The sequence below is a fragment of the Ahaetulla prasina genome, chromosome 10 (genome assembly GCF_028640845.1).
Source record: "Ahaetulla prasina isolate Xishuangbanna chromosome 10, ASM2864084v1, whole genome shotgun sequence".
NCBI lineage: Eukaryota > Metazoa > Chordata > Lepidosauria > Squamata > Colubridae > Ahaetulla > Ahaetulla prasina.
Genome location: NC_080548.1, coordinates 28,223,918 through 28,236,313, shown reverse-complemented (window position 1 = coordinate 28,236,313; position 12,396 = coordinate 28,223,918). Strand labels below are relative to the sequence as shown.

Genomic DNA, 12,396 nt, shown 5'->3' with positions numbered 1-12,396 from the left:
TATAGTGTCTTCCCTTCCCAAAAACGTAGCCTCCAGCTAGTAAAGACTGGCCATGTCTAGCTGTTTCCATACTCGTTCTACATGCACCGCACCTTAATCCACACAAAAATGTACTACAGTGAGTGTGTTTCCCTGCCTTGTTGGCTATTGGGATCATGGTCTATGGAGATTCTCAGTCATCCAGGTCATGGTTGTCCCAAAGATGCTTTTTCAAGAGGCAATTGGGCTTTCTTTGCTTCTGTTTTTTTTCTCTGAAGACATTTCGCTTCTCATCCAAGAAGCGTCATTAACTCTGAGTGGATGGTGGGGAATGGAAGGATTTATATTTCTTGCGGACGGCGGGTCATTTGCATCCTTTTTAGAGAGTCGTTGAGGCCGCTTGGAGGTTTGTCTTGTGTCCTCAGGGTCACCTGAGTAGTGCAGATGGGCGTGGAGCCCTCTTGGAACTGCCGAAAGGATTGTGTTGGGGAGCTGTGTCCCTTCGCTGTTGCTTCACAGGGCAGAAAACAACCTGGGGAAAGCACAGCTCCACATCGCAAGTACTTGAGAGCTTTGCTGAGAACTTTGTACCCAACTTCAAAGCACTTTCTTTGCAACAGAGGAGATTCCCTGCAAATAGTAAGTAGCACTTTGCCCTCAAGTCATTTGGCAAAAGCTTTACGTAGGATCCCTGAAGGCAAGGAGGTGGTGGTGGGAATAGGCCACTCTATACGCTCAGAGGCACTGTGCTATGATGTCTGAAACAAGCAGCCTCACAACTTAGTTGTAGGGTTGCACCAACAACTCACACCCCCAACGTTTGGAAGAACCCCAGGTCTCCTGATCAAGCTTCTGTGCACCTCTGGTACCACACCTTAATTCCATGACTTGATCGAACACACTTATCACTTCCTTTTCCATGTTAACACTGCATTACACACACACACTTGTGACATTTCTAGCAAAAACCTGTGCCTTCCACACTTATGGCTAGTGTGTGTGTGGGGGTGTGAGTAATGGAAGGAAACCATATATCCCAGTGGTGAAATCCAATTTTTTTTACTATCGGCTTGATGGGCGTGGCAGGGGAAGGCTACTGCAAAATCCCCATTCCCTCCCCACTCCTGGGGATGGGATATTGAAAAATCTCCATTCCCAGCCCACTCCAGGGGAAGGATACTGCAAAATCTACATTCCCACCCCACTCGGGGGCCAGCCAGAGGTGGCATTTGCCGGTTCTCCGAATTATTCAAAATTTCCACTACCGGTTCTCCACAACCTGTCAGAACCTGCTGAATTTCACCCCTGGTTGTAAGGGAACTTGGAGGTTGGGATTTCACCCCCGATATATCCCCTAAAGGGTAGCTCTGCAGATAGTCCCGACTTGTTCCCTTAACCGATCTCCTGGAGTTGTTGTGAGGATGGAAATGAAAGGATTAACGCAACATGCTCAGATCTAGGAGGAAACGGTCCCATACTTGTAAATAGGTGGAAGACTGAGGGAAGGACAGAAGGAAGGTGGGGGGTATAAATGCAACCTATAAATATATTTTACTTATGATTGCTGGAGCATATTCATCCATTTCTCTAGACTAGGGGTGCCCAACCTTGGTGACTTTAAAACTTGTAGGCTTCAACTCCCAGAATTCCCCAGCAAGGAAAGAGAATTCTGAGAGTTGAAGGTGGGGTATAAATACAACCAATAGAAATATTTTACTTAAGATTGCTGGGATATATCCATACATTTCTCCTTGGCAACTTTAAGACTTGTAGACTTCAACTCCCAGAATTCCCCAGCAAGCATGGAGAATTCTGAGCAATATTGATTGTTTCCTGATTGCTTATTTGTACCCTATGACTATCATTAAGTGTTGTACCTTATAATTCTTGATGAAGGTATCTTTTCTTTTATGTACACTGAGAGCATCTGCACCAAAGACAAATTCCTTGTGTGTCCAATCACACTTGGCCAATTAAAAAAAATTCAATTCAATTCAATTCAATTTCTCCTTGGCAACTTTTAAGACTTGTAGACTTCAACTCCCAGAATTTCCCAGCAAGCCTGAAGAATTCTTAAGAGTTGAAGGTGGGATATAAACGCAACCAACAGAAATATTTTACTTATGCTTGCTGGGGAACATTCATCCATTCCTCTGTACCAGGGCATCCAACCTTGGCGATTTTAAGACCTTTTTTTTTTTTAGACCAGTTAGCAAGGAGAATTGTGGGAGTTGAAGTCCACAAGTCCACAGTTAGCAAGGAGAATTCTGGGAGTTGAAGTCCTGTTCTCTATCTCTATCTGAACACAGTTCAAACGTTAATAAGAGATCACAAGGGCTGGAGCTTTCCCTCTCTTCCTGCCAAGTCTACTTGTCTACTGTCTACTATTGACCTCACCCCATTCCTAAAAGGACTATAAGGGGCGTGCACAAGAGCACAAAAGTGCCTACCGTTTCTGTCCTATTGTCTCCTTTCATTATATCAAATTAATATAGTTATTGCATGCATTCCCCCCCCCTCCCGCCCCCAGGCCATCTCTCTGCTAAACAAATAATTCCCTCAACACTGTCAAACTATTTACTAAATCTGCACTACTATTAATCTTCTCATCGTTCCCATCACCAATCTCTTTCCACTTATGACTGTATGACTGTAACTTTGTTGCTGGCAATCCTTATGATTTATATTGATATATTGACCATTATTTGTGTTGTAAATGTTGTACCTTGATGAACGTATCTTTTCTATGTACATTGAGAGCATATGCACCAAGACAAATTCCTTGTGTCCAATCACACTTGGCCAATAAAAAATTCTATTCTATTCTATTCTATTCTATTCTATTCTATTCTATTCTATTCTATTCTATTCTATTCTTTTGCTCATATATATGCTTACATGATATGTAGTTATTTTATGTTGATGCTTGTGTATACTGTTGTGACAAAATAAAATAAAATAAAAATAAAAGTCCCAGAACTTCGTGGGAATTGCGTTTGTCTTCCAAAGTCCCGAGTGCAACTTTCTCTGCACGCGCCACTCCGCGCAGGGCGGGGCAGGGCAGGGCAGGGCAGGGCAGGGCTCGGCTCGGACACACGGCTTTTCGGGCAACATTTTTGCCACGATCGCCCTATGCTAAGGACGGTGCACAACCCCAGGCTGAAAGAGCCCTGCTGCACTTGTTAACTTTAGGCAATAAGAAAAAGGGAAAAAAATAAAAGAGGTGGAGAAAAACCTTCCAACTCCGAACTCCTAACAAACTGGCCGCGTTCCCACGTTGCCCAAATTCACTCAACTCCCGAATTCTCGCCCGTTCTTGTCCTGTTTGGAAGCGTCTTCGGATTGGTAGGCAACCTTCGCCAAAGGCGACCAATCAAACGACACCGCGATGACTTCATTCTTCGGCCGCCCCAGGTGAGGATTGGCTACTTGTCGGTCCCGCCTCTCCCATCCCCACGTGGGAAAGGGCGGGGGGGGGGAAATCCCGGTCCGGCCGCTGATTGGTCGCTGGCATTGTCGGCGGTGGCTCCTCTGTTGCTGAGAGGAAGCGCGAGAGGCCCGGCTGGGATAAGACAGGCCAAAGAGCGGAACCCCCCAGGTAAGTTGATGAATATGCTAATGACATGCAAATCGGATTCAAACGAGCCCTCCAGTGAGGGGATCTCTGAGGGGAACGAAGTCTACCTTTCCTTCACCTCAGGAGTTGTACTTTGCAGTCCTGCAGGGGGGAGGGGACGCACTCGAATTAATCTGCACAGCCTGACGGGAGCGGTAGTTTTTCCATAGAGGACTCCCCAGGATATCGGAGGGAAGGTGTCGCCGCTGCGGACTACAACTCCCATGGAGCCCGCGCGCCGGCGTCTTGGGCTCGTTCGCCAGGCGCTCGGTTTCCTCAAAGCATGACGGGTGCGCTAGTCTTTTCGCTCTCGCGCTCTTCCACTTTTCCTTGTTGTCAAGCGCCGCTCCCGGAGGTTTTCACTCGCTTGAACTAATCCGGCATCGCCACCTTTGGAAGAGCAGCGGTGCGCGCTGCATCTTGGGAGTTGTTCGTCCGTCAAGGAGAACTTCCTGGTTTCTTCTCTTAACACTTGAGGGGGGGTCCGGGACTACTAGGCCCGTGAGGCTTTGCGCGCTCAGCGTTTCGAAGACGGGGCGGCTTTGTGTCCTGGTGCAACATGGGAGTTGGTGTCTTTTCCTCAGTCCGGATAAGGGAAGGATAAGGCGCAAAATTTACAAGCCCCCACAGAGTCGGGCTCTTCTCTTTCCCCTTCGCCCAGGCTTGTTTCGCGGTACTTTCTGGGAATTAAAGTTTTTTTCTGGGAGAACAGGACTGCTTAACCAGGTAAAGAGGAGAGCTCTTGGAGGGACTACATGTCCCATGAGGCTTAGAGTAGGTTGCCTTCTTCCTGTTCGCCTTGCGCCAGGTAAACAAGTCTTGCCTTCTGGCTCCACCTCTTCATTCCTATTGGCTACTGTATGTTAAGTGCCTTCCCCTCCTTCCCGAAGTCGCCTTTTCACAGGTTACTGTAAGTGTTCCTCTCAAGGGAAGGGCAGGAGCCCTTTGAGCGGCGCGGCCCTCCCTCCGGAGCACTGATAGGCGGCGCTCTCTGCCTGTCGCGGGAGGCGGGGCATGCGAAACCTGCCCTGAGGAGCCGTTGGCTACGGCGAAAATCTGTCACGGAGTTGTGGGCGCTGATTGGACGTCTCTTCCAGCTGGTCCAGATTCATTCACCATTTTGTCTGTTGGAGTAAAAGGGGCTTGGAGGGGCCGAGAGGGGCTCGGGCTAGACCATCCGGGGGGGGGAAAGTGGGGGGGAGGGAAGAAATCGAACTGTTCCAAGCTTTCCTGGAGAGAGACTTTTGGCACTCTGGAAAAGGGGGATCGCTCAGGTAAGGGGGCTGGGAGGTGCCAAGTTTAGCACCCCCCCACCAAGGAAGGGGGAGAAGGGGAAGATCTGCAGAAGGGAAACATCTGCACCCCGGAAACCTTCAAAGTAGGAAGAGCCAACTTTATTGATTTGTCGTCCCCTTCCCTCCTCCCAATTATGTTTGGGGAGGTACCAACTCTGGGACCCCCCCCGGGGCATTCCCCCCACTTCTTGCCCCCCCAAGTTTTAATGGTTCGCCCCAAAGAGAACCTGCAGAGCTCAGACTTTGCAAAATAAAATTTAAAAAAAAAGGTGGGGGGAGAATCCAGGAGCGCCCCAACTTTGCCTCTTTCCCCCATCAGAATGCAGGGACTGGCTTGCGTGTCTGTTTGTATGTGTGTGCGTGAGAGAGGGGGGGGGTTAAAGCGAGCGAGCGCAGGCAGGTTTATTATGGGATGGCACCGAGGAAGGCAAGGTTCCAAGCTTGAGACCCAATACCAGTTATTATGGGATAGAGAGAGAGGGATTGACAGGAAAGCTTGGCCGGTGCCTGCCTGTAGCAGGGAGTGGGACGGAGAGGCTGGTAAGTACAGGAGTTGCATAATATGGGAGGGTCTTCCCGAAGTGCAGAATGGGGAGGGGGGGGAGAGAGAGAGAGGAGGGATCCATAAGATCCAAGAGAAGGATCGCAGCTTTTGGAAAGCATTGAGGGTGGGGGAAGTGAGCAAGGTCACCTGCAGGAGGAGGAGGAGGGGGATTGAGGTTGGCTTTTCAAAGTGGGGGGGGAGGAGGAGGAAAGATGGCACAAGCTAACTTGGGGAGCAAGGATAAAAGGGGGACTCTGTGGAAACGTCCCTTCTGGAGGTTTCCCACTGGGGTGGGGGGTGGAAATGGGGATTTGGAGCTGGGGGGATTCCTGTGATGAGGAACGCCCGGGACTGGATTGTTTGCAAACCTCCTCCCCCCCGGGGGATGAGTTGCAAGTGAATCTGAAGTAGATGCCCAGAAGATGTGATGTAATGGAGAAAGAATGCCTCTAAGCATACGCAGAATTCTGTGCATGAAAAGAAAGGCAAGGCTCAGGCCCCGGTACTCAAGGAAGAGGAGGGGGTGGGCAAGGAGACTACTAACACATAGAACTGATTTGAAGCTTAGCAGAACCATCGGCCCCACATTGGTGGTTCTTTCTCTTCTCAAACAGCTGAAAGGAGGAGCGGGTTTAAAAAAACGATAACGTGATAGATATTGTACAGACGATCCTTAGATTACTTTTTTCCAGGAAGACTCTGTCTTTCTCTCCCCACCCCCGCCTCCCCTCCCTGGTTCTTTCTTTTGGTAGGGTGGGGGAAAATATGACGGAAATTTGGCCTCTACTTGACTAAGTTAGCGGATGGGTTGCAACCATTCTGCATTCCTTTGCATCCTCCTCCTCCTCTCTCTGGCCAGCAAGAGAGATAGGAGGAATTCAGGAAGACTGCTTGGGAGCCCTCCAAAACAATTCTGTTTTCACTTCCCCTGCCATAATTTTATGATCAGAAATGAATTAAGTTCCTCCGATACTGCCTAAGCTTAAGCCTATAAAATGTAGAATCGTCTCAGTTGAGCCAAGGTTGGTAGGGAATGAATGAGAGAGCATCGAGTCGATGAGCTTTATTAAGTGTCTTGTTTTGAGCTGTTTGTTTATTGGCGTCTCGCCTTGATTATCTTGACGGACAAATCGAGGCGACGAACACATCCAAGACATATTCCTCCTCCTGTTCCCCCCACAACAACAACCCTGTGAGGTGGGTTGGGTTTGACAGAGGGGGACTAGCCGAAAGTCACCCAGCCAACTTCCATGCCTAAGGTCAGACTAGAACTCACCTTCTCCTAGATTCTAGCCCCGTGCCTTACCCACTAGACCAAACAGACTCTGTAATATTTAGGTATATTATAATATAATTAATATTGGAAAAAGCAATTCACTCTTTTTGGACTTCATTGAAGTCCAGGGATGCCCTTCAGCAGAATCACCAGTGTTAAGAATCACATTTGTTCCTAACTAGATACACACACACACACACGAATCAAAATGCAGGTAAAGATTGGCTTCATATCTCATACCAAGCCATGGTTTGCTTTACTCATGATGCGATAAGCTACAGTCGATAGGTTCATAGATGTCATGCTCAGCTATAAGTCATGGTTTGTCACCAGAAAGGCTCGGTTCAGGTAGACACTAAATCCACATTACAGGGATATATTGAACCTAACAATGGAAGTTGTAATCTCTCCTATAATCACATTGACACTGAATTGGGATCTAATATTAAAAGTGCTGGAACTCCTGATGTTGAAAAAAAAAAAAATAGAACCGTAGCATGAGAGTGTGTGTGTGGTGTGTGTATGCGTGCATATATATATATATATAGGTCTTTGGTTATTTGGGTTTTCTCCCGTGTAAAATTGGAAGTGTCTTGGTGACGTTTCGACGAAGCCTCATTCGTCATCTTCAGGCTTCAGCTTCGTGCTTCTGGGAGCAATTGCAGGAAGCTGAAGCCTGAAGATGACGAATGAGACTTCGTCGAAACGTCGCCAAGACACTTCCAATTTTACGCGGGAGAAAACCCGAATAACCAAAGACCTACATACAAACACCTGTGAAAACCTCAGAAAACAAATACACATACACACACACACACACACACACAAGATTTATTTATATTTACAAATCCAAGATTTATTTTAAATTAATTCTTTGCTTGTTCTAGCAGGAGTAAGTGCCTAGACTACTACCCTCCCCCTTTAGGATGGGTTCGCATTTAAATGTAAAAAAAAAATCACTATATGCCTGCATATAGATATTCTCGCATAATGTCTTTTTGTACATACATATAATGTGCAGCTTGTTAAAAATGTGCATGCTTATTTATTTCCAGCTCCCAGGCTGGAACTGAGAGGCCTTCTTACAGTTTGGAGTTAGAGAGTTCAGGATAAGGAATTGGATGAGAATAACGGGGAAGGGAAGCACAGACAAACAGCCAGGGAAGCACAGACAAACAGCCAGGGAAGCACAGACAAATAGCCAAGAGGCATTGAGTCCTCAGAAGTGAGGAACAGCCGAGAAAGTCCGTGTTGATTAATGAGTGGCTCAAGCAGGAAAGTTATTTTGTTCACATATCAAAACATGTGACAGTTCGCTTCAAAACCAAAATTTCAGACTTCTTGAGCTCGGAGGATTAAGTTGATGGTTGGAGAAATCCGATTACAGGTCAGTGGTAGAACGGAGGATGGCCTGGTAACCTCCTTCTTGTCTGTTTCCTCTTAGCTCCCTGAATCTATGCCCAGCCTGGGAGGAAGATGAAACCAGTGAGAAAGGCTGCCAGTTCCTCCTCTTCCTCCTCTTCCGGTAGTAGCAGCCGCTCTCCACCCTCCACCCGGGCCAAAACTCAGAAGCGCAAGACCGCCATTGACGAGAGCCCCGCGCTTGAAGAAGGAGCAGAAGAGGAGGCGCTCGATCAACCCCCAGCATTTGTGGGTGCCCGGCGCATGCAGGTTCAGATGGAACCCAGCCTGCGGGACTTGGCCGGAGCTCACGATGACCCCTACAAACTGTCTGAATGTGAAACACAGGCGGGGGCAGAGGCCTGCGGGACAGAAGCCTCCTTGAACCGCAAGACAGCTACATTTAAGTCGCGGGCGCCATGCCGGAAGTACCCTGGGGGTGAAGAATCGAACGGCAGCGAGAATGTAGCCGTCACATTGGCAGATGAGCCTCGGCGCTGCCCTTCTTCCAGCACGGACACAGCCAGTGAACACTCCGCGGACGAGAACGATAAGGGGGTGGGGAACATGTGGGCGACGCCCCCCAGTGCGTACAACCTGCGGCAGCTGCGTTCTCAGCGGGTGCTGGCTCGGCGGGACGGACTCTTCCAGCCAGCCATCGTGAAGCAGGTCAGACGAGGACAGGACTTGGGGGTGCAGTTTGTGGGGGACCGGGTCACAGCATATTACGAAGGGGCCCTGGGATCTGCTGCTGTGGATATTGTGCTGGACGCTACCCCTCCTCCTGGAGCTTTGGTTGTGGGTACTGCAGTCTGTGCTTGTATGGACCCCGAGGAGACCGCTTACCAGGAAGGCACGGTGCTGGAAGTCAGCGTCAAACCTGCTTCTTACAAAGTGCGATTCACCCATCCGGTGGTTCTCCCTGGAACTGCCAGTGCTACCCGCAAAGACTCCGCCTGGGTGCCCCGCTCGGCCCTGCGCCTTCTGCGCTCCCCGTGGCATTGTGACAATCCTTCGGAAGACAACAAGCCACCCGAAACGATGCCTCCCTTGCCAGAGCCAGAGGAGGTCACTCTGGCCCTTTCGGGCCCCGAGTCCAAGCAGCCCGAAGACGCTGAAGTATCCAAGATCAGTGCTGGAGTGCGGACAGAGGAGAAGTCCGTGGTGGTGCCACCCCAGATCCTGTCCCCTCCCAAGTCACCAGCCTTCCCTCGCCTTCCTGAGCAGCGATCGCCTTTGCTGAGTCCGGAAGCAAGCGGAAGCCGCAGCAGCAGCGTGATGTCCGTGGATAAATGCAGCACGCCGGGGTCCTCTCGCTCCCGTACGCCCCTCACCGCCGCCCAGCAGAAGTATAAGAAAGGGGACGTGGTGTGTACCCCCAACGGCATCCGCAAGAAGTTCAATGGGAAGCAGTGGCGGCGACTCTGCTCGCGGGACGGCTGCATGAAGGAGTCTCAACGGCGGGGTTACTGCTCGCGTCACCTCTCCATGCGTACCAAGGAAATGGAAAGCCTCTCAGAAGGCCGAGCAAGTGGTCTCCGGGAGGGCAGCGCCGAGTTTGACTGGGACGAGACGTCACGGGACAGTGAGGCCAGCAGTGCCCGGGGGGACTCGCGGCCTCGGCTGGTGGCTCCTGCTGATTTGTCGCGCTTTGAGTTTGATGAGTGCGAAGCTGCCGTCATGCTGGTGTCCCTGGGCAGCTCCCGTTCGGGCACTCCATCTTTCTCGCCTGTCTCCAACCAGTCCCCCTTCTCCCCTGCCCCCTCCCCCTCCCCTTCCCCGCTCTTTGGCTTCCGTCCAGCCAATTTCAGCCCTATTAATGCCTCGCCCGTAATCCAGCGGGCTGCCGCGCGCAGCCGCCATGTGAGTGCCAGCACCCCAAAGGGAGTCGGGGGTGCCGTGCTGAGCCCTGAGATGTTGCACCACGCCACCTCCCGGGAGCGCCATCATTCGGGCATCAGCTTTCAGACCAACCTTACCTTCACCGTGCCAATGAGTCCCAGTAAGCGGAAAGCCGAGTCGCACCACAGCAGCACCAGCTCGGCGGCTGACTTCCACAAGAACGACAGTCTCGACTCGGGTGTGGAATCCATTTCCCACACCCCTACCCCTTCCACCCCTGCTGGTTTCCGGGCTGTGTCGCCTGCGGGCGCTGGGCCCTTTTCCTCGCGCTCCCAGCAGGCCTCCCCGCTCTTGCTGGTGCCCCCGCCAGCTGGACTGACCTCCGACCCGAGCCCCACGGTGAGGAGGGTGCCTGCCGTGCAGAGAGACTCCCCCGTGATTGTGCGCAACCCCGATGTCCCGTTGCCTTCCAAGTTCACAGAGAAGCCACTGGAGAGCCGAGGGGGAAGCCCAAGGATGGGGAAAGCCGGCTCCAAGGAACACCTGTCGGGCAAAGGGCAGTTGCAAATGCCGGTGCCCATTAATGTGGGCCGAACTCTGCCTTCCAGCCAGCCTAGCATGGTATCTGTCCCTGAACAAGCCCCGCCCGTCTTCAGCGTGTCCTCCCCCTTTCAGCCTGTGGCCTTCCACCCCTCCCCAGCTGCCCTCCTGCCTCTCCTTGTGCCTGGGGAGTACACCAGCCACCCTACTCCCAAGAAGGAGATCATCATGGGAAGACCTGGCACAGGTAAGCTTTGGGGCTTACTACTCGATTCTCTTTGGTTTCGTCTTTGGGTGTCGTTGCTTTTGCCTCTCTGTTTTTATTTCACTTTCCTCCGGGCCCAAAATTAAACAGTGTTAAACCCAAACTGCTTAGCCTTAGTAGCTCTGGGGCAAGGTATGGGAGGGGGCCGGGTGGGGGGGGCTCTATGACAATTCACTGCAGACAATTTCCCACGGCCAACTCCCACCGCAGGACAAGCGTTAAACTAACATGAAAGAAACGGTGGAATAAAGAGGATTAAAGAAAAGGATGCAAAAAGGAGGAACGACATGAAACCGGGAATGACAAACCATGAAAACGCGAAAACATTTTTGATTGATTTATCCTAAATAATTAAATTGAATTGTTAAATTGTCCCATGACGAGTTGGCCATGGCAAGTTGGCTCCAGTGAGTTGGCCGTGGCCAGTTGTCCCATTCCGAAGGGCGGGGCAGGGCGGGCAGCGGGGGGGGGGGAACTTGGAGGAATCCCAGTGAAATGCCTGTTTATGAGTTTCCATATTCTAATGCCAGAATTCCAAGCAGTTCTGACAATCAATTCCCCCCCCCTTCCCTTGGCATGAGGCTTGGCCAAAGAGCTCGTACAAAACTGAACCTTTCTTGGGTAGTCCTAGGTGATCCCATGCTGGCAAATGAGTGGGCTGGTGCCAGCGGTAAGAGAAGCTGCACCGATTTCCTTCCCAAAACAACCCCGAAACAAGCGATTTCTGCTCAAGGGAGGGAAGCTTCTTTCCCGTAACTAAAATAGAATTTGCAGTTCTGCGTTCCTTCTCGATTGGCCTCGGCAGGTTATTCACCTTTAAAAAAAGAAACAAAAAAAAACCCCTCTTGTTTTTCCTGAGTGGATTTGATTTTGGAAAGCTGTTTATGAAAGGCTCTCTTTTCTAAAAAAAATAAAATAAATAAAAATAAAATAATACACAGCTTTGGGCAACGCTTTGGTTTCTCTTCTCTTGTCAATTATCGCTAACACTTCGCATCCTCCAGAAAGGTGGTTGTGAGAATAAGCACCTCAACAAGAGTAAAAGACCGGGAAGAGAAACCAGGAGGTCTCTTCAAAAAACCACGGATGCTTACACCCAGCAGAAGTTGTGATATTAGGATTATTTGTTGGGACAGGGGTCTCCAACCTTGGCAACTTTAAGCCTGGAGGATTTCAACTCCCAGAATTCCCCAGCCAGCTTTGTTGGCTGGGGGATTCTGGGAGTTGAAGTCCTCCAGGCTTAAAGTTGCCAAGGTTGGAGACCCCTGTGTTGGGAAATGGTGTTTTTTTTCTTTCTGCTTTGTCCTCCTCTGTCAAATGGAAAAAGGGAAGAAGAGGATGTTAGAGGAGAGAATATTGATATATCTGTGAAAAGTAGATGGATTTAAAAGGGGAGCAAATTCCATTCTCTTGAGAGTGGATCCTGATGAAAAGTCTCTGCAATCCATCATCCATCTGCTTCTGAGAATAGCTTCCAGATGGTTCCGGGAAGCTTGAGTGTGAAGTCATACCTCTCTTGCTCTACCCACTGGAGATTCCAGCTATGCGTTTTGTGCAGGATCGTCTTTTGGCTAGGCCTGTCTTTCATGACTCTCTCCCGTTCGTGGTTTCATAGTGCCCAGGCCCTAAGTTGGCTGG

General features: G+C 50.3%; 1 protein-coding gene across 1 annotated transcript in view; it reads left to right on the top strand.

The window, feature by feature from the left end:
- Window positions 1-3,461: 3,461 nt before the first annotated feature.
- Window positions 3,462-12,396, top strand: part of CIC (capicua transcriptional repressor) — a 49,886-nt gene continuing 40,951 nt past the window's right edge. Inside the window, exons 1-2 of the mRNA XM_058195036.1 lie at window positions 3,462-3,577; window positions 8,155-10,740. Of these exons, the coding sequence (XP_058051019.1) occupies window positions 8,187-10,740 (2,554 nt within the window). The 5' untranslated portion in view covers window positions 3,462-3,577; window positions 8,155-8,186. The remainder of the gene's footprint in view (window positions 3,578-8,154; window positions 10,741-12,396) is intronic.